The sequence below is a fragment of the Phyllostomus discolor genome, chromosome 6 (genome assembly GCF_004126475.2).
Source record: "Phyllostomus discolor isolate MPI-MPIP mPhyDis1 chromosome 6, mPhyDis1.pri.v3, whole genome shotgun sequence".
NCBI classification, from domain to species: Eukaryota; Metazoa; Chordata; class Mammalia; order Chiroptera; family Phyllostomidae; genus Phyllostomus; species Phyllostomus discolor.
The window spans coordinates 51890002-51916986 of record NC_040908.2 but is presented as its reverse complement, the minus strand read 5'-3'; the positions used below and the strand labels follow the sequence as shown (position 1 = coordinate 51916986).

Below are 26985 nucleotides of genomic sequence, written 5' to 3'. Positions count from 1 at the left end.
CTCCAGCCTTCCGTGGAAGAGAATCTCCAGTGACAGCAGCAGCGCCCAGACTGTGGCTGGGCCAGGAAGCAGGCGACCAGCAAGGCCCACGGGCTGTGTGACCACATCCCGGGGAAAGTCCACGGTTCCCACACACTGTGCTCCTCACAGCACTTTACCGGAGAACCACCAACAAAAGAGAATTTTTATTTTTAAATACAGGACCCCAATATAGAAAACAGATATGAGTGAAGACGTTTCATTAATGGAGGGCACCGGGAAAATCCCTCTCTGGCCCAACTCACGGCCCCAGAGGCACTTCTACTTTATTTGATCTTTCTTTAAGAGCTTTTCAGAATTTTTATTTTTTACAGGCTTTATCTATTGAAGCATCTCTGGTCCTTGATGTCATCTCATAGCTCATCACCCCAGCGAACAAAACAGAAAACTGGAAGCCTTGATGCCGACCACTTTCAGTCACATGCTCTCACGTTCCCCTCTGCAGTTCCCTGTCTCCCCCAAGACGCAACCTCTCTCATGCACCTGGTGTGCGTTTCCCAGTTTACATAGTCCTATGATGCGTGTATGTCCATGAGCAATGCGTAGCATTGCTCTGAGTGACTTTTTTTCATCGACATTCCACTACCATGCGGTCCATGGCCTTCTACAATCCATCACTCCTTGTTTTTGAGACGTGCCCGATTTACACATGCTCACAGATGTGCCATGCTGTATAGCATGCCACCACGTGACTCTTCCATAAACTATTCCCAAAATGCTGTCATAAGCAACACTGCTCTGAGCATTCTTGGACACGTCTCCTTGAGTTCGTACGGGAGTCCATTCAAGTTATAGCTGGAATTGCTGAGTTGTCATACACACACCTTCCAACTTAACTAGTTATTGCCAGCCTCACATCCCAGGATAACCAGTTTCAGTAGTTCAATATACTAGTATCTGCTTGGAACATTATACACCTGTGCACACGCAAACGTACACGTGACTCCGCAGAATGTAAACGCAGATAAATCTATCCCATGCCTTGGGTCAGTTGCAGAGGGCTGTTTTCTGCATTAATTGACCAGTGCCCAACTAATGGACTTTCGGGTTTTTCCCTCTTTACAGCATTGCAAAAAACTTTGTGTGTAAATACTCGAACACTAGTTCTAGTACACATGCAAGCAGACTGGGTCTGCTGGGTCCACCTCTCACTGTACAAAGGAGAAAATGTTGAGTCCCAGGGAGCGGAGATAAAGAGCTCAGCCCTGGGCCCTCCCGCCAGTGAAAACCCACGGGGCTGGGTTTCCTGTCATCTGGTCTCCAGTTCTCTAAGGGGCACTTGCTCTGCTTAAGTGAATAAAACATCAATGCACAGTATTCTTTTTACACACCATCTCCATTCGCACTGTAGAATTAGCGATTATAAAGAAGCACTCTGGGTTTCACAAACACCGTGTAAAGTCTCACTGTTTCTGTATGGAAAGGTCAGACAGACAAATCCTACCCCAGACCCTTCAACCCCAGACAGACACAGGAGTTGGCCTCTGGCTCCCATCCTCGATCCAGGCAACTCACGCTCACAGAGGCCAAACGCATGCCTGCCGCTCCACACTGGGCAGAGGTGGGCACAGATGGGCTCCCGGGACCCCGCCCTGAGACCAGGGAAGGAGACTAATGACCACACAGTGCAGCCACCAGGGCAAACCTCAAGAGACAGAGGTGGGCTCTGCGCCTCCAATCTTAGGAAAGCGACAGGGAGAAAAAAAGCGGGTCCCATACCTTGTTCTCTCCAGCAAACTTATTCACCTGCCTGCACTACAGTTCAGACATTCAAACCCAACCTGATGTGCTGGCGTGCTCTGATCATGCTCATACGACATGATGTCCTAATGCTTGACCTTTGACATAGATGAGTTTGAATCTTGACCAGGCCTCTCATTAGCTGTGTGGCCTTAGGCAAGTGATTCAAATTCCTCATCTAAAAAAGTATATGTGTATATGTATGTATGTATGTGCGTGTGTGTGTGTATGAATGTATAAAATTGGTACCCACTTCCTTGTAGGGTTTTGTGAAAGTAAATGAGTGAGTGCATGTTGGAGCTCCAAAAAACCCCTTACCCATGATATACATTTAGTAAATATTCAGGTACTGGCTTAGTGCTAGGGCCTGAAATAAAGACAAGGTCCTTGGCCTTAAGGAACTGGTAGATTTATCAAAATGTCAAATAGAAACAAGCGTGGCCGCCAGTCAGAGGGAGTGGCAGGTACAATAGGTGCCAAACTCCAGGACATACAAGGGACACTGGAGAACTGGGGGAGGCCCCTCACCCCACGGAGCTCTTTGAAGGGCTGAGACACACACAGTCAGAGGACAATCCTGAACAAGGTCACGCATGCCCTTGGGTCCAGGCTGGGTCCCAAGTCTTCAGCAAACACATACTTACTTTAGGAATTACAGAAAGGTACAAATTCTTGTTAGCCAAACTAGGTCCCTAGCAGCTCTCAGGCAGGTAAGCCTCAAGGATGCAGGCGTGGTGGAAATACTGAAGGCACGTGGCATGTGAACAAGCCCGGGGTGTCCCAGGCCCCACCCCAACCCCCAGGACTTCTCTGCAGATGCCTCACTAGTGACCAGCTCCTCGGGGCTGTCTCTCCTCCCTCAGGTTCTGGGACTTCCTGGTTCTTCAGCTGCCCTGGCTCTTGGGCTCCTTCTCCCACCCTCTAGAAGTGGGTGGCTGTCCGACACCCCTCACCCTTCATGGCCCCACAGCTCCCTCATCTCCAAAATGGAAGGTGTTTGGGAAGGTTAAATGAAACCAGCCATGTGACACAACTTGGCTCCTTACCCCTCTCTCTCTTTTAAGATTTTATTTATTTATTTTTTAGAGAGAAGGGGAGAGATGGAGAAAGGGAGAGAAACACCAACGTGTGGTTGTCTCTCAAGCACACCCTACTGAGGACCTGGCCCGCAACCCAAGTGCGTGCCCTGACTGGGACCTGATCCAGCGACACTTTGGTTCACAGGCTGGGACTCAATCCACTGAGCCACACCAGCCAGGGAGACTATTTCCTTCTCTGAGGATATTGCCACCCCCAAGCAGCTGGGCTTAACATCCTGGAATCACCATAGAATTCTCTCTCAGCCCTGCCGACCACATACCACCCGGGTCACTGTCCTGTGCTCATCCACCAGCTGCATCACGCCTCTTCCACTCTGCATATACTGCTGATGATGCCTGTTACACCGAGACAGCTCTCCTCATGACACGGCCACTGACCGGCAGTGACTGCGGAACGCTGCGGATGGCTCGTTGAAACACGAGAAAAACATGCACACGGACAAATGAGTCCTGTGGAGAAATAGGGACGGAATGGCCACTCTCTCTAGTGGGGAGTGCCTTGGCCACCCTCCCTAGGGGAGAGCGTCCCGTTCTCCCACCCCAGCAGGCTTTTATTGGGTTTGTTTACACAGGAATTCAGGTGAAGCTCATTAAACATTGCCAGGAAGTAAGGATCAAACAATAGATAAAAAGGACCTCCGAGGGCCTATTTTGAGTCAGGGTCAGATAGCTAAAGAACTGTAAAACTTTGAGGAAAAACTTACTTCTTGCTTGGACCTTTATCATTCAACTGAGAGCATTCTAAACAAAGCAGGTTTCACAGGATTTTACATATTCTTTCTTAGGTCTGATCACCAGGGGAACCCGCCCTTTCCATTACAGGGCTGCACCACCCTGTCATTGTTTCAGGCTTAGGTGGAGCAAGGGAAATAGGGCAGCCAAAAGATTAGGAGATTTCTTGCAGACAATGAGGACTCAGGCTTGTCAAAGCTGAGGGGCGGGGGTCCATCACCCCCTTTTGCTGTAGCCCCCGAAGTCCTTCTTTGGGGTCCTCTCACGTGATCATGCCTGTCTTAGATCATTCCCCCCTTGGGGAATCTTACCCATCATTGGCTAACCGACCAAGCATTGGGGGCCAGGCGGGGTGAAGTAAAAGGAGCAGAAGTGGTGCTCCTGCCAGGGAGATAAGCTTTTGTCTCTTTGGTGGCTTACGGTCCAAGGTCATTCCCTCAGCCTTAGCCTTGGCGGGGGTTACAGCTTCTGATAACAGGCAGGGCAGTTCCCAACATCCTCACACCCCTCAAAAGCTTTCGGTTATTCGCCAGTGGTTACTGAAGAAAGACTCAAAGTTTTAGGCAGTCATGCAAGGCCTTCTGTGATCTGGCCCCAGTCCACCCTCCAACTTCAGTCTCCACCATGCCCTTTGCTCCATTTTGATTCATCACTTGCCTGGTGGTACACCATGAAATAGGAATGCTGAATCCAAATAACGGGATTAAACAAAGCTTGAAGTTATCGTACAACTTCAGAGCCTTTAATATCTTAATATGCACTGTGACTCTTCGCATTCTCCCAAGTCTATTTGGACATTTAATACTCTTTTTTTTTTAATGAGTTCAAGAACAACCTAGGACGATCTGTACCGTACTGTTTCTCCAGTAAGACTGTGGAATGTGCTGGTGAGGTAGGCCAGAGGCTGCCATGGCCTGTGGCCATGACCATCTGAGGCACATTTGTTGTTCACCACCATCACTGAGAGCAATCTCAGCAGAACCGTAAAATCCCAAACTGAGCCAAGCAGCCTTCCTCAGCACAGGAACGGGAACCAGATACCTGACAGCAAGGCCCTGCTTAGCCTGACAAGGATATACCTTCTACCTTGACTGCCTTGACTGCCAACGCAGCCTCTTTGCCAGTCTTCCCGTCTAACCTGCCCCACAGACTTCATTAAATTTAATTCATGCTTAAATTAGCCAGGCTGCAAACCAGAGAACCTTCACTGATATACAGTTCTTTAGGTCCCTGAGCAAAGCCACCCAAGTCTCCCACCAGCAGTGGAGCAGCCAGAGCCATCTCCTCCACCACGCTGCCCCACGGTGCAGTACCTGTCCCGTCTGGAGTAGACCTCACAAAGGTGGGCAGCATCTTCACTGAGGCAGTGGGGTGGGTGGTAGCACCCAGCCCTTTCTCCATCTCCTTGCGAAACCGCTTAGATATCTCCAGAAGGGTCTCATCAGAAAGACGCATGTGATAGAGATACTGGTCAACCTGCAAAAAGGGGAAAACAAGAGTGGAGGCCTGTAAGTTAAATAAATTATGGTATGTGTCTATATCAGAGAACACCACTCAACCCTTCAAAAGAACAAAATCTGTTATACATAGGTTATGTAAGACCATTCTTCAACGAGAATCCATTTGACAAGACTTTGTCGTTTAAAAGAAATTAGGCTAAAAATTAAAATTAGAAAAATAGCCCTGGCTGGTGTAGCTAAGTGGATTGAGTGCCAGCCTTCGAAGGGTAGAGGGTTCAATTCCCAGTCAGGGCACATGCCTGGGTTGCGGGCCAGGTCTCCAGTAGGGGACACATGAGGAGAACACACATTGATGTTTCCCTCTCTTTCTCCCTCCCTTCCCTTCTCCAAAAATAAATAAATAAAACACCTCTGAAAACTTTTGAAAAAGAGGCCTAATTTTAAGACACCCCTTGAACCAGAGTTCATTACTGACCCTCATCTCTTAATCCCTCACACACATGTCACAAGGCCAGTCATGTCAACCCTATTAACCCCTCAACCTAGGCCAAGCAGCTGCCACCTCTTGCCTGGGCTTACACAGTCCTCAATTCTACTTTTATGTCTTCCACCATTTTCCACCCCCAGCCAGACTCTGCTATTATTTCCCTGCTTAGAACCTTTCAGTGACTTTCCATTAGAACCAAACCCCTTGGAAATCCTTCCAAGGCCCTGTACTGTCTGGCCTCTCCCCACCTCCTAAACTCAATGCATACCTCTGCGCTTCTATGCAGTCTTTACCTTTGGTTCAGTCCCCAACTCACCCAACACGTCCTTCCACCCCACAGCCTGTTCACAAGGGCCTCACAGCTCCTTACCCCACTCTTCATCTGCCACTGACCACCTGTCATCTGACCTCTTACCAACCCTTCAAGCCTCTCTCCAGAGGCCTCCCCTGGCCCTTCCCATAAAATAGTCAGTCCTCCCGCTATTCTGAGAACTCAGGCTTTTCCTTCCAAAACACCATCCACATTTTTGCAATATACATTTATTAGTGTCCAAATATAACCACCAAGGGTAAGAAGAGCCACGTCTATTTGCTCCCCGCATCCCTGGAGCCTAGCACAGTGCCCGACGCATAACAGAGACCTACACAAACAGTAATGCAACCTATCCTCTCTTCAGAGATGGGGGCAGCTTTCCATAGTTATGTCAGTGATCTTGTTCCCAAAATAAACTTACATGGACTTCTCCCAAACATGATACCAGGAGAAGGAGAAGTATCGGGAGTCCCTCTAAGGCAGTTTCCTTCTGGAAAGTACCCATCTGCCTTGGCCATAAATATTGACAATTTTCTACTACTAAGAAAAGATCAGATAGCAATCCATCTGAAGAGGCACAGATTTCCCCGTTCTCAACAGCAGTGTCTGTGACAGGGCAGTGTCCATGACAGGGGAGGCTGCTGGTCGAGGAGAGTGGGGGTTGAGAGAGTCAGGAGCCTTGGGGCCAGGCCCCTGCTGTGCCCTCAAGGTGTGAAGACCATGGTCCTCCTGCTTCTCCCAGCTTCGGAACTCCGGGATTTCCAAAGGCAAAGCTCGGCTGATAGCCATAGCCACGGTTGTTCCTGAGGGTAACGCAAGTCAGTGCCCACGTGTTCTTTGCCCTTACCCAATTCTGACAAAGAAGTGTACATTTTTATTAGCTTTCCCAGACAAATGTCCTCATTAATATAGCCTATTATATTTTCCAGTCTTTCAGTCAACTCTTGTTAGATTCTCTTTTAACCAAATGTGTGGCCTAGGATTTCCAAGAAAACAGCAGGAGGACAATCCCAGTGTCTCCCGCTGTGTCTCCTTCCTCACATCTACTCTCTTCCCGGCTGTATCCTAACTCCCTGTGGGTTTGGGGCGTGTCCTTCTCTTCGGGCCTGTTTCTGCCTTTATAGAATAATGAGATTGGCCCTTTTCAGATCATTTCAAATATCCTGATCAGTACACTCAATCTTTCACCACTCTTATAAAACCCCAGAAAGTGAAAGATCAGAGTCTGGAGTGAAATGCGGAAAGCAGCTGTGAGCAGGATGGACTCCGGTGGATCTGCCCAGCCCCCTCCACCACAGCCGCATGGTGGCCACACAACAAAGCTGGCCGCACCATCCACCCACCAGGTGAGGAAGGGGGAGTGGAAGCAGAGAAGTGGTAAAGCCCTAGGCCACTGCTCCTCTGCCCCCACTCCCCGCCAGAGAGACCAGGCTTGCCATGTTGGGTTTCCAATTCGCAGAAGTGACGATTTCCCAGAACTCTTTGTTGTCAGCGTTTATTAAAGAGCTTCCCCAGACTGAGCCCACCAGTCTGAAGCAGGAAGAATCCAATGGTCCATTCTGTTTTCTGATTTCAGGTTCCTGGCACCTTACTTGCCTGGAGCCCACCGTCTGCCTCAGCCTCCCAGGTGGTGGGACACCAAGCCCAGCCCAAGTTGGGTCACTGATGTGGGTTTTCTGCAACATAGGGGGAGCCAGAGTGCTCCCAAGGAGGCCTGGCCTCCCCCACAATGTTGTCTGAGGCTCCCCAAAAGGTCAACAAGTATAGCTTCAGACAAGGCCCCTCTTGGCTGGTGCAGTGGGAGACAAATCTCCAGTGATCCCGGCCCAGGGCAACTTTAATCACGGCAGGGGCAGCCTGTTTCAGATCCGATGACACCTGGGCTGGTCCAAGAAGGCTGCCTCGTGGCTTACGCATCTTGATGCGAATGTACAAAGTCCAGGACCACCAGGCCAGGCTACATCCAGGAATAGCCTGGGATGCCCTGTGGGCAATAGTAATACCAGCAAACCCTCTGTGGTACTGACCTTGTTCTCAAGTTTCACACCCATTAACTCATTTAAATTCTCACAGCAGCCCTGTGAGGCGAGCAGTGTTATAACCACCTTCTACCAAGAGGGAAAGGAAATGTGCCCCAAAGTCACACAGATACAAAGGACCAAGCCAGGATTAGACTGGACAGCCTGGACCATCTGTGTTCCTGTCCACTCTGCTAGATGTTCTTGTCCCCTCTTCTGTTGAACAACAGGGTCTATATAGGCCAGATGGCATGATGGTACACTCAGGTTAGCCATGCCCATCAAAAGGCCATCTTCTCTTCCTGTCAACCCCCAATGCAGACACGAAGGGCACACTTCGGCAGGCACGGCCCATGGAGCTGACCCGGCAAGGCATAGGGAAGCAGGGGCAGCAGACATATCTCTGGCCATCATCGTGAGTTTGATACACGGCAGAGTTGAAGCTCCCACATTACTACTTTTCCAAAGATAGGAGAGGGCTAGGGCCTCACTGACACCCACTCCCCACTGGGCAGATGGCCCTGAGTGTTGCAAAGAAAGCAGGAGAATACCCACATGGGGCAGCAGAGCCTTCTTAGGAGGTTGTACCATCACTTCTTGGAGTGTGAGGTCACGTACACGGAAGAGCAAAGGCGGAGTGGAGTGGCCCCAGTTCTGCAGTGGCCATTCTCAGTTTAACTTTCATATTTAAGCTGAGAAGGCTTGTTGGAAACAATCCAGTTGACAATTCTCATTTTTAACCCTGAAAGACTCTAACAAGTTAAACAGTCGACCTTCACTCTGTCAGATGCCCTTTACCCAATAGATTACAATCATCTTTCAGTGTTCAATGGCAGATGAAAGTGATACTGATAGTTACAGCAGCGAACCTTCTGTCAACCATTTTTTACCTGTAAGACACCAACCTGTGGCTTTACTGACTTCACCCCCACTGTCCTTTCATAATGGGTCACTTGGTGGTGAGGGGCGGAGCTAGAAGGGAGGTGTGTCTGGCTCTAAAGCCAGGCCCTTGGGACCAGCATTCTTGCCTGGCCTCCCAGGTGGGCAGACCTTCTCCGTCCTGTGGTTTCTTGGGTGGCCCCAGGGCCTCAGTTTCCTCTCCACCACATGGAACTAAGAGAGGATATGAAATGCAACTATAGCACCTTGGCCGAAACTTTCTCTCTTACACAGCATAATAGTGTCTCTGCCTTGAGTTTATTAGCGCCATTCAGGAAGGGGTGGTTAATCACCTAATGTCACAGATTCCTAAACACACCACTGGGGCCCACCAAGCCTTTGCCAGCCCTGCTGTGCTGGGTGAAGGGTGGCCAAGGGAGACAGAAGTCCGAAACGAGAAGCAGCCTCCATACAAAGAAAGTTTTCCTGGAATGGGAAGGAAGTGAATGCACTTTGCAGAATCCTGCCAATTTTACCCACAGTGCCACCAGAGAGAGGGAGGGAGAGCCAGGCCCAGAGTCATGGGGGAAAGTCATTTAGGACACGGGACAGTAGGATCACGCCTAAAAATATTCACTCTTAGAAAAGAAGACCCTTGGGGAAACACACTTAATTCCACTGAACACAGACAACATTCAAGTTTGTCTCTCTCACCGCAATAAGTCACCAGGCCTCAGTTCATTGAATGCTTCTAAGCATGACAGGCTCACTACTTCTCTAAGTTGATTAGCTCCTATTGTTGGGTAGTGCTAGTTGTTAGAAAGCTTTTCTTCAGTCTAAGGTAAAACTATTATTCTGGTAACTTCTGTCTAGTCTCCATTCTGCCACTCGGGATAAGAGTTACTAACTTGGAGGCACATCAGAATGACATGAGGAATTTTTTTAAGAAAACATTAAGAATTCCAAAGATCCATCCAGACTAATCCAGCTGACACCTTAGGGCAGGGTGATCAAACATCTTCCCCTCTCCTTGGGCTGGTGTCTACCACGCCAACAATGTGATAATGGTGAGAATGTCTGATCAACATTCTTAAAGTCATTTTTACCACTTTCCTGCCTGGGGTTTCTGAAAGTCAGTAGTGAAGCTATTAGGCTAAGTGTAAAATAATCCTCGGTTGATCCTGGGTATTGGGAATTGGAAAAACAAACCTTGTACTTAATTGGAAATTATCAAAGCAGAATCATTCAGGCCAATCCTCATTCTGCAGCTGCTAATGGTAAAGGACAGGCTGTGGCACCAGAAAAATCAGTGGTCGAATCCCAGCTCTAGCATTTGCACGGGTGTGTAATAACATCGGATGAATCACTCTGTCTGAGCTCCAGTTTGCTCCCTATGAAACGGGATGAATAGCCCAACACCACAGAGTCATTGGCATAAATGGGGCAATGAACATAAAGCTCTATAACCCTTCTTTTCTTTGCAGCCCTTCTCTTCTCCTAGGCTGCCCTCTGCCAAGCAACACCCTGGGATTAAGGACACTTCTTAACCCTACTTACTTAGTCACATTCAGGGTTAACAAAACAGAGGCTGTTTCCCCAAATTGTCCCTTCTCTTTCTGCAGCGGGGGAGTAGCCTATCACACTGGGCCACTTCTCTTTAAAAGGGTAAAGGAGGGGTCATTCTAGGCTGGGGAAACACACGCAGGCCAGCAGCAAAGCCTGGGTGAAGTACGGGGAAGCCATCTGCCTGCATGGACAAGAGTGTGTATTAAAGAAAAACAGATAGTAGTTTCAGAGGACACCTATGTAGCAATCTTGAGATTAGAACTTCCTCATTGGGCAATTTTGATCAGTTTCTTTCTCAACACACCACTTAGACATGCCACTTCCTCTACAAAATCATGGGTAGAGGCAGGAGGAGGTCTACAGGGAAATTAACCCCTTACTTTCTATGAAATACAGTAACACCCCAAATGGGAAGCCCATCTCCTTAAGGGTCTACATTTCCCTCCAGACTAGCACTAAAAGGAGAGGAAATCACGCCATAGCAACAATGCAAGGAATGGAGGGAGCAGAGGGTCGCTCTGGTAGAGGGGCCACTTGAAAGTGCACAGTGGCCTGGTGGGACAGCCCCAGCCCCAGCCAGGTATGGGGAAGCCCCAAAACGGATGGTCTGGAGGAGAGAGCCAGAAAGGGACCTCAGAGAAACTGAGGCCAGGGAGTAGCCTTGGCCTGGGAGTAGGCCAAGGCCACACACGTGAGACTAGAACTTGGATCCCCAGACACCTTACTCTATTGTCAAAAACAACAAATGGCAATCCCACTACAGGTCGGGAAGGTCCTGTGTCACCTTGCAGTAACTTCTGGTAACTTCCAATTGAATGGCCGGCGGCTACTGCCAAACTAGAGTCCCAGCAGGAGAATGGTCCTGATCAAACTGTTTATGTGTGAGAGAGAGCACTATTCCAACTTAGACGGTTTGTTATATAAGCACTGCAAGTTCAACCTTGAATATCTTAGGCAGTTTCAAAGGGAAGTGTTAGAAGAACCCGTACATTTCAACATCCAAATCTTATTCATACTATTTAATCCCTGAGTCTCTGACCACTGCTGGGACCCCAGCTTCTCCCATTTTATAGCCTTTATTGAAAACCAGTTATGCAAAACACAAACTACAACACAATTTTAAAAGAAATCAATTCTGGAAATGGATAGTGGTGATGGTTGTACAACACACACAAAACATCCAAAAAAAAAAAAAAAGAACTAAAGAAATCAAGATTCCTGCTCCCTAGGACTTTGTAACAGCACAGAAGCCCTGGCTGGCGTAGCTCAGTGGATTGAGTGCAGGCTGTGAACCAAAGCATCACAGGTTCAATTCCCAGTCAGGGCACAAGCCTGGGTTGCAGGCTACAGCCCCCAGCAACCGCACATTGATGTTTCTTTCTCCCTCTCTCTCTCTCTCTCTCTCTCTCTCTCTCTCTCTCTCTCTCTCTCTCTCTTTCCCTTCCCTCTCTAAAAATAAATAAATAAAATCTTAAAAAGAGAATATATTTCTTAAAAAAAAAAAAAGAGCACAGAACTCAGCTCATACTATTGACCCAATAAATGTCTCTGAGATAAATGGAAAGGATGGGTCTCAGTAGGATCAGAAAGGCAAGCTCAATGCCTGGCACCCATGGGAAGTGTCACAGGTGTGAATAAGTGGCCTGTGAGACCAGTATTCAGAGGAACTTGCTTCTGGGCTAAGAACCTATGGTACATATACAAGTCAGGGAATATATGTGAACCTGGAGACATTAGAGAGATCACATGAAAAGGCTCAGGAGGTGTGGGCAAGCCCAAGATCCTGGAAGAAGATTATGAATTCTATGACCAGAAAGCTACTCACCATTGCTACATGACATTACCTCCTAAATGCAGTGCCTTCAAAATGAGCATGATTTAATCCTATCGCTTTTAATCAAGGGATCAAGAGAAGGAAGGATAATAAAGATACTCCACTGTCTAAAGTTGCTACGTTGTTCACTGTTGCTCACCAGTCAATTCTCTGCAGGATTAATGCCAGGAGAAAGTCTGGCTGCCCGGACGTGCTGTGCTTCCTGCTGTGGGAATTAAAATGACTACTGACTCCAGGAGCACTGTCCTTTTTGCCTTGGCTGTCAGGAAGCTCAGAGCTCGGTACCCACTCCCAAGAACTATCCTTTGTCTTAAATTGTTTGGTAATCATCCCTGCCTGTTCCAAGACTCTTGTCCTAGGGATTATTTCTACCAGAAGCTGAATCATATCACCTAATCCTTTTACTCAGCACACATAAAATACTTGACCGAGCAAACGCTCATTTCTACAGGACACACCCTCCTGGTAGAAGGATGAACTCAAGTGTACTGAGTTCAAAACGGCCAAATCAGATAAGAAAGCAACTCCACAAGTATATAGTCGTCAGGGCCAAGGAGACAGAGGCACCACTGAACTTCCTTTCTCCACTCTTTGGGTATCTCTGATTCAATAACTAGAGCCACTCTCCAGGAGGTGCTGGATGAACACTAGCTAATTCCTACCTTTTAGCTTCTTCTAGACCCCAACCAGACCAACTGATTGAATTTCAGTTTTCTCAGTACCCGTGTTCTTGTCCTAAAGATATATATCCAAGCCTCCAACCTAGCTCCCTCAAAATAATTTTAGAAAGCACCATACCCTCTGGTATAGTCTCATCTGCTTTAATTCAACCCGTCAAAACAGGGTTGGAGGTACAGGAAGTACCTGGAGGTACACAGTGATGAGAAGGCATCACTGACCACCACCTGTAACAACATACTTAGGTGAATCTCACAACATAAACTTGTGTGAAAAAGCCAGACATGATGGAGACACACCACATTTAAGTCCATTTATATTAAGTACAGAAATAGATCTATGCTGGTACAAGTCAGCATAGTGATTAAACTAAGTGATGGTTATTGCTGGTGCTGATTTATTACTGGATCTGGGTGGTAGTTACCTGGTATGTTTGGTTTCCTGCATATATTATACTTCAACTTAAAAATATAGGAAGAAGAAAGGGCAAGGCACTGACTAGGCCCCACTCTGCCCACCTTGCACGGTCAGAGAGCCAAGAGACCAGAGTTCAAAAGAGGTCAAACCAGAAGGGAGAGCCATAATCTAAATGCCTACCAGTGACTGGGTGCTCACAGCTGCTTGCAACTTAGTTCTGAAAGAATTTCATAGTTTTTGCATTATTCCTTTGCCAGTGTTTTACCACAAATCTTTGATGAGGAAACCAAGGCTTGGAGAAGCTTCCCCAAACCACAAGCCAAGTCCCTGGCAGGACCCACGCATCCGGTAGACAGCTGAATGCCCTAACCTGGAGCACAGGTGTGCCCATCCCAGGAAAGCCAGGTAACTGCTGTCAGTGACTTCATTAATATTAATGCCTTCACAGACTCCTGAGAAGACTAAGGTTGTACAAAGAGCAACAAAAGATGCTGGGGAGGAAAAAACAGCAGATCCTGGATTCTTTAAGGCTCTTGTCTTCTGAAATGCAGCTAACCAAAGGTAACAGATCTGCCACAACACTTTCTTCAGGTGGGACAAGGCAGACCCTGACTGGGGACTAGGGCCCACCAGGCCACCTCAAGGAGATTTCAGCTCTGAAGCACTGTATACTAACAAGCCTGGGGTGGCAGGTAAGTGTGGGGCTGACAGGCACTCCTCCAGGATCCTGTTGCACCGTTGTGAGTCACACAGGGTTTCCTGTTCTTCCAGTTCTTGCTCTCGGCTGCATCAAATTACAGCCAGACAGACCTCGGGCAGCAGGCCTTGTCCGCGGTCCAGAAGATGGGCATTCGGCACACGAGTTCCAGGACCCTCCCATCCTCAAACATTTTGTTCTGTGTGGGGGGCAGCAATGCAAAGAACTAATATGTCCCAGATGTGCATGACCCTGGCACAATTCACTTTCCTACACATATTGGATGAAAACTACATTGAATGTGCCAGGGACAGGCACTGAGGATATCGGCATCAAGGAGACCCTGGCATTGGCCTGCAAAGGGCTCAGTCTATTGGTGGGAGACAAATATGTCAGCAAATCATTCCAAACTGAGGGTAAGGGCAGAGAGCAGGCAGCTTCTTTCACCGTAATAAAATCCTAATTTGTATTAACTAAAATTATACACATCAATACAATTCTGAGGGGTGTTTGTCTTACAAAGGTTAGAAACACGTGTATGTGCTGACCTCATGCCTAGAATGTGCTCCTCCTCTGGCCTAACGAACTCCCACTTGCCTTTTCGGGGCCCAGCACAAATGGTCTCTCCCCGAATGCCTTCCCAAGTGCCCCAGCCATGACGTCAATGCACTTTTGACACCTTGAGTCTCTTCCCTCACTGGTACCAGAGGACTAAAGGCACTGACTGCCTGTTCTCAACTTTGTACGTGTGATGCCAGCAGCTATCTCAGTACTGAGATATAGTAGGTGCTCAAGACAAATTGGTTATGGTTACATACAAGGGGCCACGGAGAGCCAAAGAAAGGAGGAGGGTAACTTGAATGAAGCGGAGGCGCCAGCTGTTCCAGACTGCCCAGGGACTCTGAGCTTGACCTTGTTCTTCAGGGCTGGGTCCTTGATGTCCATGATCCTGGCAGCAGCACAGTTTCCTCTCTGTCTACCTGTCTGTCCTGGCCAGTATCCCAGGTCCCCTAGGGATCAGATTCTGCATCCCCTGGACAGCCCCCACTCCTGTCTGGTGCCCACTGTCCACCTGCTGAACCAAATCCCTTTGAGTCTGTGCTTCTGCATCACATTCAGAGTCTGCTCTATCAACCCCATGGTCATGTCCACCATTGGCAGGGCAACCACAGGTCCCGTTTGCCCAAGACAATCTCAGTTTACACTGTCATAGTAGCATAACTATTAATAGAGCCCCCTTTCCCTCTCAAAAGTGGCTGAGTTTGGACAAAAAATTACAGGGTCACCCTAGGTACAGGCCACCAAGCAAACCCTGCCTCTGTTCTCGGGGAGCCCACAGCTGAGTGACAGATGAGGAGAGCTCATGCTGCGCCAATGGTGCTGAAAAGAAACGGGATGGGGGCCGAGAGACTGGGTTCTTGCTCTGGAGCTGTCCTGTGTAAGCTTCGGCTGGTCCCCAAGGACACAGCACTAAGGGACACTTTTCCTTACCTGTAAAATGGAGGGTTTGGACTAGATAATCCCTAAGGTCTTCCTTCTCAACTGGCACCTGACACATTATTCTGTGAAACTGAAACACAAGTGGCCATCTCCGGTTGTCCCGGGGAGCCCCATTCAGGGCCTGGGCTCTGGTGTCAGACGGTCTGGGTGTGAATTCTGACTTGCCCTTGAGTAAGGTGCTGTCACTTTCTGGGTCTTGGTGTCTTCATCTGAATAGCAGGCTAATAATGTCTGCCCTGGAGGGCTGCTCAAGGAGGGCCTGAGTTATAGGAAAGCACAGGGACAAGGCCCAGCACTTAGGAAGTAGTTTTAAGACCTTCAGGAAATGCAGGCGAGCGGGCGGGGGAGGAACTTCTGGGACAAGGCTGGCTGCAGGCTTCATGGGGAAGGGCTGATTCAGGAAAACTAGGGAGGAAGCAGGTAGCTGGAGGGGAAAGTCCCTCAAATGGGAAAAAGAATAAGTGGCAGCTTCAGATGCCCTCACTTAACCCTAATTAAAGCTGCCAGATGGCTTATCTGGCTTCATTCCCTATCAGACAATATGCAGATGCCAGAAGGAAGAGGTTGGGAATGACTTTCAAGAACAGGGACCGCCTCCAGGGAGGGGCTACTGAGCAGAGGGTGCAGAGGGGCAGGAAGGCTGGGTGGGTCAGTGCGTGGGTGCCATGGGCTCCCAAGGCCAAGTTCTCTGTCCTGATTGAAAGTGCCGTCTAGGAAGCAATGTCAAGGAAATGCCTAGAGATCCACAGGTGAAAGTGCAGAGAGCATGGCCACCACAGAAAGAGGGCAGCGCTCCAGGAGAACGGGGATTCTCTGGCTCCTGCTCCCCAGGGAACAAAGTCAAGACTCCCCACTGGGTTTGGACAAGACAAGGCTGCACAGGGCTGAGGGGCGTGGGGTGTGGGTTCCACACAAAGGGCCCCCTTGGCTTTGTCAAGAACCCCAGGTATCCCTGTTAGGAGGAGCCACAAGGGACAGCCCAGCGCCTCTGTATGAGGGGCGAAAATGTCTCTGCTGAGGCCCAGAATGGCCAGGGACCCTCCACCCAATGTGCCAAAAGAATGTGAGAATGACTGTTCCCTCCAGTGAAACCCTATGGGGTCAGTGAGGCCAAAACCTCCCACGACCTGGACCTGTGGCAGCACTGAGCTGCTCAGTCTCTCCCACGGGAAGCCAAACTCTGGGGCAGATGTGAAGAAGGATGAGCCAAGTGTCTCGTTGGCCAACTCCAGCAAAAGTGGCCTCAGCAACTGCCCTGGGAGCCTCTGTCCTTCTGCCCTCTGGGGCAGGTACTAAGGAGGTGACTAGGTTTCTACAGTGAGAAGAGGTTGAACTAATGCTGCAATTCGTCAGTGGAGCTGTGTCTCTCATGGAGGTCACTTCAGCCTGAGGCACACCAATAACCACAGCGTCCCAGAGACTCCCAGTAGGGGTGGCTAGCTCGTCAGAGGACCAGAAGGAAAGCAGCTGGAGGAAGAGCTCAAAGACAGATCTCCTCTGTCCACAAAAAAAGGTTTCAGAAATTGAAGGGACAATAAGTACACTTCCTTAATACCTGGGCTTTAGGAACTTTCCACTCTTCCGCCCTCCCTGTCCTCTGCTCCAATCTGGCATCAGAGAGCGTAAATGGGTCAGAACCTCACTCCAATCTGACATCAAACAGTGTAAAATGAGTCACAACCTCTGTGCCCTAAAAGCCCTTGGGAAAAAGCAGGGTCTCTTTTGCTTCTGCCCCGATGAATAGCGCAGCAGAGTATCTCAGTATCTTCCTTTATGTACTAATCCTGAACACACAAAGTACTGATCATGTGTCAGGCACAGTCTAAGAGTTTCACATACGTTAATGCACTCTTTCATCCCTACACCAACCCCAGTAAGGTGTTATCCAAACACTCTCCATTTTATAAGAGGAACAAACACGCCTAGAGAGGTTACATTAACCAGCCCAAGTGCACACAGCTGATTCCGCAGTGAACTAGGATTCCACCCCAGGGAGCCTGGTCTTACTCCTCCCCACACAGCCTCTCCTGGTGACTGCTGGACTGTCCCTCACTAGGAATCAGTGGCCCCTCTTTTCTGCTCCTAGGTACAGGAGCTTCCGAGCTCATGTTCATCCGCACACATGCCTGCCTCGTCAGAAACCTGGCGGATGCCCGGCCTCCATGGAAACCCCAGCAACAGCAGGGTGAGACTCTCCGGGGGACAGCTGAGAAGACTTCTCTCCCGCTGGCTTCTTAGAGTGCTTCTGTCACTCACAATCTTCTGGGTGAGGACAGAAAAACTGTAACCCAGGTAACCCACCCTTCAACCAGGGGTAATGGACATCCACTGACTGCTGTGGATCTGTAGACCTCACCTTAGATTCATCTTCTGTAAAAAGCCACCATGACTGTCCCATGATGTGGCACACTGAGAGCTATGGTCCTAACTGACCCCCGTAAAACTGAAGGGGAATGGGCCATATTCTTCTAATGCAGTTTCTCAACCTATACATGTTTTGGGCCAGAAAAGTCTGCTGTGGAGGAGCTGTGCTATGCATAGCTGTGCTATGCAGGATGTTGGCTGCATCCCTTGCCTCCACTTACTGGATGCAATAACACATCACCACCCACCTGCCTTGTGATAACCAAAAATGTCTCCAAATATTATGAATGTCCACTGGGGGGAGGGGAGGATCACTAAGAGTTGAAAACTAATTCTCTAAAGGAAGAGTAAAAACAAAAACAAAACAGCTTTTGCCTCTGTAAATTTGGGTCTTTAAGATAGGCTGGGATGGCCCCTCACATGGGCTAACCCATTCCAAAATGGCAATAGTGCTGAGGTGGAGAGACCTGCTTTAGAAGTTAACAGAAACAGCCACTCGTAGTGCAGGAAGCATGCCCTGTGAGCCATGGGGTGTGCTGCTAAGACATAGCCAATGAACTCAGGGATCTGATTTGCCACCGCCCCCCACCCCCACTGCTTTGGGAAGGCGAAGGCAGACAACACACAGTGTTGGAAAACAAACCAAACTTGCTGACTTCAAAACTCAACAATGATAATGAGAAACCCGTTATCAAGAGTTGTCTTTTAAACCAGAAGTATGTGAACAAAGGAAGCCAGTTTTCTGGGGTTCTTGAGTTCTTAGTACATTATATCTCCTTATTCTGACTGCCAGATTTTTCGAGAACACTGTTGTGGTTTGTGTTGTTTTGATTCCCCCTGGAAAAGGGCCCCTAACTGCCCTCAAACTCCTTGGGGTGCTGAAGAAGTTTCACTTTGAAAAATAAAAATGTTTTTTAAAAAAGTTGGCTCTGTCTGAGGAGCCTCTGAGGGAATTTTATTCATTCAGGGTAAAGAAAAAAAAGTGCTTCCCAAGCTGTCTGAAATAGAAGTTCGACAACACAAATCGAATGGTTCGCAAAAGCTACAAAATATTCCTACTACCAACAGTTACATTCTGAGCAGGGAAGAGACAGTGTTAGGATACAAGTTGAACACATGAGACAAATTGTACTTCTTTAACTATGTAATATATCATTTAACTTAAAGTCATAGAGCCTATCATTAAGTGAGGACTTGCTATAATCGTATCTACTTCAAGGAGCTGTTGGGAATGTTAATGAATTAACGTATGTAAAGAGCTTAAAATAGTTCCTGGTACACAGTAGTTATCATGTGTTTGAGTTTCAAAGTGTCAATGGGCAAAAAGGAACAAATAACCCTTCCTCCTCTTTTAATGGCACAAAACACTGGGCTTGCACATCAAGAGACAAGTGACTCTGATGGGGCTAGTGCTGGGCAGGGGAACCTACGCTTTCCACGCCTCAGACTACACCCCAGAAGATGTAAGTGGGGGATTTCTGAAGAAACCAAATCAAGGTCTTTTCAAAAGACTCTAAAATTAAACAGGTGTCTTCCTTCTCTCCTAATTCTTCCTTCTGGCAGCAACGTGAAAAGTTGCTTCCAAAATATTCTGATTCTCTTCCTATTTCCTACGTAATTACAGCTGGAATTAGCTGGGCTCTCCTAAGTCAGGAGACAAAGTCCCAGGTTCTGACACCTGTTCAACTAAAGGACTGACTCAACTCTGCCCCCATTGGTAATTTGGAGAAAATACACCCAAGTGTCCCTGAGACACTTCACAGAAAGGAAGTTGCAAGGGTCAAGAAGCCTATGAGAACACCTTTTCTCATTGCTGTGCTTAATCATCACAACTCCATAAGATGGACAAGGTTGCTACTGTCATCCTCATCCTACAAAAAGAAACCGACAGTCCAAAGAGGCAAAGCGACATGCTCAGGGTCTTGTGTTTTTGGGGTTTTTTTTTTAAGGGCCCACAAAACAGAGATTAGAACTCACTTCCAGATACCCTGGCTCATTCTCTTAACAAAGAGATGGCCCCCTTCCAGGACAGGAGGGTGGTATAACTCCACAATTCCCGACCTACCCTCCTTCCTCTGGATTGGGGAAGAGTGAATCTGTAAAATAATAAACTGTCCTGGACCCGATACTCACCCAACGGAGAAGACCCTCAGTTTGGATTCAAGATACTACAGTTTTGAATTTGAGAACCTGCCAAGGGATGACAGTCTTCCAAGTGTTAACTCATTTCTTGGGTGGAGAAGCCCAAAGAAGTTGCCAAGATGCTGCCAGCTCAACAGACATGTTCTTAAATAAACTGAAATAAAGTGCAGAGCAGAGCTACATCCCAGGAGTGAGAGAGTAACAGCCGTGGATAAACAGAGTAGACAACTGTTCCCTACCCTGAGGCTGGGTAACAAATGCCATGATTCTAGCCTTTGCTCTGAGGATCCGCAAAATGGGAGTGCGAGCGGGTTGTCCCTCCAAACGAAGCCCAGACATTTTCCGCCAAAAAATAAAGTTTCCCAGAAACTTCAAGTATGTAATTGAGCAAAGCTCAGACATTGCCTCACAACACTGGACATCCCCGACCCCCGCCCGTGCTCTCTTCTCAAATCCTAGCTGCACCCCGTGGCGGCGCCAATCCTGAAATCCCGAGCATTTCAGAAAATGCTCCCCAAAGAGAGAGCGCCTCGGGCCCAGCCGGGCCCCACCCCCACCCCATTCCCGGAGGCACAGGGCTAGGCTGCGGGCCCGGCCAGAGGCTCTTTCTTATGTAAATGACCGGCCGCAGATAGAGCGGGGGCGGGGGGGGGGAGTAGCTGCTGGAGCGAGGTGGTCACAGACAGGTCAGGGCCAAGGACGTAAAAAGCTCGTTTTCGGAAAGACAAAAATCTCAAGGGAGAAGGGAGGAGCGGGCGTGGGGGGAGTTGGTCCTGTCCGAGTAACTAACCCGAGTGCCAGAAACCATATTCCAAATCCGCCCCCCACTTGGAGGCGGTCCCGAGGCCGCGAGGTGGGGGGAGACGTACGCCCCTCGCGGAGACTCAGTTCCGGGCACCTCAGTTCCGGGGAGGGGGCGCGGCGGGCGGAGTTTCTCTGTCTCTTTCCCAGCTCCCTCGCAGGTTGGTCTCTCCGCTAGCCCACCTCCGCGAGGCCTGTGGAGCTCCAAAGGGAACGCACTGCCCCGAAACGCCGTCCTTTAGCGCGGGAACCTCCTCTCCCCACCCCCCGCGCCCACGCGGCAGCGGAGCCTCTTCCCCCAGCCACGATTCTCCCCACGTGCTCTCGCCGGAACTCGGACTGCTAAGGAGGGGATACTCCCGCGTGGCCCATCAGTCTAAGACTACTAACCAGGTGACCCGCCCCTCAAGGACTCAAGGAAAAAAAGAAAAAAAAAAAAAAGCGCGAGCGCGCTAGAGTGGCAGGCAGGGAGGGAAAGCGGTGCGGAGCTGGAGCCCTAGCGCCTGCACGCGCGCACAAGCCTGCCCCTGCCTAGCGGACGTGGCGCCTCGTACCCACGAGTTTCCCAGCCGCCCAGACTTCTCACCCGTCCTCTCCCCGGAGTGGGGGAGAAGAGTGTTCCCGCAGGGGGAAGGAGAGTTTCGGCTGAGACACACAGAGAGGGTCAGGGACCACGCCACTTTGTCAGAGGCAAGCCAGCCACCCCGGCCCGCGCTTCCTTACCTTCTGCACTTGGTCATGGTTGAGCTCCGTGAAGAAGTAGGCAAGCAGATGAGAGGCGATCATTTTGCCAGGGACCGACGAAGCGGAAACCAAGTTGGGAAACCAAGGCTGGAGCGCGTGCGGGAAAGGAGGGCGGAGTGGTCAGGCACCTTTTTACCCGGGTTTGGCGGCGCGACCGGGAGCAGTGAGTCCGAGCGACCCACAAAGAAGTCTAACGGCGATGTTGCGCCCGTCCGAAGGGTCTCGGGTGTCTAGAAACAGGCTTGGGGAGTCACAACTGCCAGAAGGCTCCCAAAAATTACTCCTGGCGACTTGTCGGGTTGCCCGGCTGTCAAGCGCTAACTTCAGCCACAGGATCACTAAGACTCAACTTGGGAACAATCGCAACCGGGCGCCACTTGGGTGATCGGACCTCTCCAGCTCACAGGCACGCTGCTCTCGTCCGCGGATCTTCTGGGTGACTCGTGGTTGCTAGCGGCGGCCGGGGACTCCTGCGCTAGAGTTTCGTGCAACAATGTGGCTTATTGAGGGGCTGCCGGCTCGCGGGCCGCCCAGTCAATGACGCGCGCACACCCATTGGCTGCACGAAGAGGGTGTGTGCGCCCCCGGACCGCCTGCCACCTCAGCTCAGCCAATCAGTGGCCACGGCCCGTGGGCGCGGCCGCTCCGACACCCGAGCCCGCACGCCAGAGGGGCGCGCCCGGGGCTGGGGGCGGGGCGGCAAGGCTAGGATGAGACGTGAGGTCCGTGGCGAGAGGCTAGGGAGGAAAGGCGCCTGAGCCGCCGCCGCGTCAGGCTCAGCTATGTATGGGTGGGGGGGCGCGTGATTACAGACACGGCGTGTGGGGCGACTGGAAAGACGGGTCACCAGACCGGCACACGCCCTGTGCGGGGAGAGAGATACTGTCTGACATCTTGCGGTCATGTGAGGGGCCCCACTGGCGGGTCACACCGAGGAAGCATATTAGTTCTCACCTATTGTGACTCAACTATCCTTTCAACGCTGATGCAAAGGGAGCCGCCGCAGCTACTGCTTACTTAATTCCAGGCATCGCAAAACGGATAGGAAGTGGTTTTACTAACTTCATTTATAGGTGAGGAAACTGAGGCACTGGACCGTTGAGAGATAGGCTTGCCCAAGGTCTCACTGATAATAAGCAGCAGATGGAGGAAAGAACCAGTATACATCTGACTTTGAGGCCCTAACCTTTTCCCTGTTACCCCATCCTGCCACTCTACTAGCTGGGAAAGTAGAAGGAAGGATGAAATGAGCTTTGTCTGTAGCTGTGGAACTGATGCGTGAATGAAACTGGGTGAGTGGTAAATGGGTAACTGAATGATCCTGGACACGTGTGGGGTGGGGCGGAGTGGCTTACAGATGCTGAGAGTAGCAGGAACCCCAGTCACAGCTACTGCCTGGCACCACACTCCAAATGTTTGCATATGGTGAACGCCAGTAAGAATGAAATAACTGCAGCAGACAAGACATTGGTGCTTGTGAAGAAGAGTGAGCCTGGAGTTGGAGAGTTTGCAGTAGACAGATGAAGGTGTGCCTTGTCCTACTAGGAATGTCTCCTTTTCTCATAAGTGGAGTGTTATCTGCAATGTGCATGTGATAGAAGTAATAAATGGCCATTGTTGGAAAATAAGAATATAAAAACAGGAAAAGCAAAGGCATCCATGATTCAGCCTCTGAGCAAAACTTCTTGAAAGCTATGTACCCTTGCCAGCTATATTTTCTCACCCTTTCTTCTCTGTACTCCAGTACAGTCTGGGTCCCAAAATACTTTTGTCATAGTCACCATAATGACCCACATGCTACCAAATCCTGTGTTCTCATCACTTTTCTGCCATTGTCTTCCTCCACCTCTCAGGGTTGCAGTTGACTGCAATCTCCACCTGGACGCACCTTCTTCTGTTGGAGCATGGAAGCTCCACCCTCCTGCTTTCCCTCTAACCTCACTCTCCGGGCAACTCAGCCCAGGTTTTTTCTACTGGTAAGGAGGGCTGTCCTCTGCCCTCTTCTCTGATCTAGTTATACTCTCTCCCTGGTAAGTCCTCCCAGCCCCATGACTGTTACATCATCCACACACTGATGACTCACACAGGTGTATCTATAGTGAGGACCTCTCCCAGTGCTCCAAACAAATCTCTCCAACCACCATTTGTCATCTCCACTGAAGTGTCTACCACTTCACACTTAATATGTCCAAAGTTGAACTCAATTTTTCTTTCCCAAATTCATTCTTTTCCCAATTGTCTCAGCAAAGGGCATCACCATCCACTCTAAGTCATCCTTCCTCCCTGCCGCTTACCCTCATATCTAGTCACTGCATCAGCAAGCAGTCAACCTGACCCATAAAATAGATCTTACAATTGACCACTTTTCTCCATACCCTTGGACACCTCCTAGTCACACTACCGACAGCTCAGCCAGAGCCAATACCACACGGTCCTACCTTGCCCCTTACATCCATTCATGCCTACTTCTACCCTGACCCCTATAGTCTCTCCTGCATACAGGAGCCAAAGTGACTCTTTTAGTATATAAACATTCTATGTCTTTTCCTGACTCAAATTCACTTAATGGCTTCCAATCTTAGAAGAAAACTTAAGCCCCAGACAAGGACCACTAAGTCTTTATATAGAAATGGCCCCTGCCCCGTCTTTACCCCATCCCATACTACTTTCCCAGCACTCTGCTTGGCGCTCACACTGGCATGTTTTTCTTGAAAATACCAAACTCTTTCTCACCCAAGGGCCTTTACCCTTCATTTTTATTTTTGTCTGAAATGTTATTTTCCAGTTCTGCTTCCAGCTCATTCTCCCTCCTCTCCTAGGTTCAGCTTAAGTAGCACCTCCTCAGAGGACTTTCCCCTGACCAGTTTATCTCAGTTAGTTCCCCAAGTCACTATCCCATGGCCCTGATTGATTGCCTATTGATTTTCTGTATATTCTTTCTCTTCTCAGTAGACTGTGAGCTACAAGAGGTCAGGATCTGTTTCTTTGTTGTCCCCTCACACCTGCAATGCCTAGAATGGTGTCTGTCACATGGTAGGCTTGCAATATATACTTGTTGGATGAATGAATAGAAAAAAATCTTAGGGATAACGATGTTTCACAGTTTGTTTAATAATACAGAGAGAGTTAGTTTATCATTTTATCTGTTATTTCTCAAGTCTTTTCCTGTTTCCCCATCTACCCTAGTTCACACACCCAACATCTCTCACTTGGCTACAGCAGCCTCATAACTGGGCTTCCCCCTTTAGCTATAGAAACACCATCAATATATAGATCTAGATATGCAGCAGAGCTCAGAGGAGTGAGATGATCTTGCTTTTTTGGAGCAAGAAATGCCTCCATGTGGATGGGAGGAGAAGGTTAGAGACCAGAGGCTGAAGATGCAGGAGAGGACCAGGGCCTGAACCCAGGGGAGGGTGGGATAGGGCATTGGGCTTTGGGTTTAGATATTTTAAAGTATGAGGTAGAATTGATGGCTTTGGTCAGGAATGGCTGATGAAGAGGAGGATTCCTGCTCCCTAATATACTTGGAAACCCAATAGTCCGGTGCTACAACATCTGTTGGACCCAGGAAGGTGGGTCCAAACCAAATAGGTCATGTCAGCTATGATCCCTTCACCACACAGTAATTTTAGAGTCTCTTGTCCACTTCCTTCTCTGGTCCCATTTCATGTGGACCAGATAATAATCACAATATACTTAAGTGCACATTATGCCTCCCAGCCCTGTGAGGTGGTTAGAGTCAGTATTGTTTTAGCCCCAATTTATACGTGACAAACTAAGGTGGGTTACTCACACAAGGCTGAGATGTATCCTCAACACTCCTGGTTCCAAACTTCATGCCTGGAGTTTATTATTTATTGATTCTCAGACCTCTCTCTCATTCTGTCTCTCTTGTTGAAGACTAATGAGACATCCATGCAATTTAGAGTCCACAGCCCCAGGAGAGAAATAAATCAGCAAATAGTTATTGAACAAACCCTTACAACATTTAGACAGTCTTCTCAGTACTGTAAAAAATGCAAAAGAAACACAATATGCAGTTCTTGCCCTCGGGGATTAACTCTTTAATCAGAGAAATAAAATCCATACATAAAACAATGATCACAGAATAGAAAAGTCTATCATTGAGAACCAAACTTGTATTTCTCTGTATGTGATGAAGTTTTGCAGGAGGGAAAAACAGAGCCACAAGCCAAAGTCAGCCAAGGATAGTCTGATGAATAAAAATTCTAGCCTTTATACCAGGCTGGGTCCGGCCTCACGTAGGGATGACCTGCACCTGGCAACTAGGCTTCAGGGGGCTGCCCTGGAAAGATGCCTCTTTACTAAAAGACCTCCACTTGCCAAATATTCTTTTTTCTAATTAGGATTTATCAAGTCTGCAGCATCTTATAAGTGTGGAATTATGTAGAGAATATGAAGACTAAGGGTGAGCCTACCCTAAATGTAAATACTTAGGACTCCTTACATTATATTGTCTTTAATATTGGGTCTTAATGATCTGCATAATCTCTTGTGCTTCATAGTTTTATTATAATGTATGAATTTTGAAGGATCAGAAAAGAAAGGCATTGAAAAGCAGTTAAAATAGAAAAACAGAAGCCACAGGATAAGGAACAAGCTCATTTTATCAGTCAGATTTGCAAATAGAATCCATTCAAGCTAGTTTAAGCAGAAAGGGAGTTTGCTAAAGAATATTTAGTCCTTTTCAGGATCTTCAGGAGAGCCAGAGAATCAGGCTCAGAGGCTACTATCCAAGAGTGATGTCTAAATCATACCATTAAACTCCACTAGTGGAAATGCTAGCACTATGGCCACTGGGCTTAGGCATCTCTGCCCACACTCATGATGCCGGGCACAGGATTTTATAGCTGGGATATGCTACAGCCTTTAACAGCTGGATTCTGTCTCTTGGCATCCTTGCTAGAAGGAATTCTGCACAGCACCTCCTTCTTTATGGTACTTACTTCCCACCTGACATCCTGCAGCTGGTTGTGAGAGGCTGAGCCACATTCTTTTGCCCTAGCTGCAAGGGATGTGAGGACAGCAAGCCCAGGCAACCAGGTGTCATAACTTAGAGAAGTCCTCAAATGTAAGAAGGGTGTTCAAAGGTACTGGGCAGGTCAAGAGCTTGACAAACATCTACCACACCCAGTAGTCACTGAATATGCTGCATCAGAAAGTTTAAAGTGCCCTTAGACAAATTGGTTTCCTAAAATTCCAAAATATATCAAAAAGATTTAGAAATAGGACATCTGCCCTCATTGGGGGCTATACTAAAGAGAAAGTAGTCAGTAAGCTAAATGACACCAGAAAAACGTACTATCAATGACTTGACGTGGGCTGGATGATTAACCCTCTCCACACACATTCTGCAACCCAGAGTCTGTCCACAGATGTAGTCAGTGTCACAGTAAATGAGGAAAACATGACTGTGAAATATTGCCAGAAGGCCCCCCTCCAATGCCATT

At 48.7% G+C, this 26985-nt stretch overlaps 1 protein-coding gene across 1 annotated transcript in view; it reads right to left on the bottom strand.

The window, feature by feature from the left end:
• HK2 (hexokinase 2) overlaps positions 1-22152 on the bottom strand; it is a 64348-nt gene extending 42196 nt beyond the window's left edge. The window contains exons 1-2 of the mRNA XM_028516202.2: positions 21491-22152; positions 4925-5087 (exon numbers count right to left, since the gene is read on the bottom strand). Coding sequence (XP_028372003.1) covers positions 4925-5087; positions 21491-21553 — 226 coding nt within the window. The 5' untranslated portion in view covers positions 21554-22152. The remainder of the gene's footprint in view (positions 1-4924; positions 5088-21490) is intronic.
• Positions 22153-26985: the final 4833 nt, after the last annotated feature.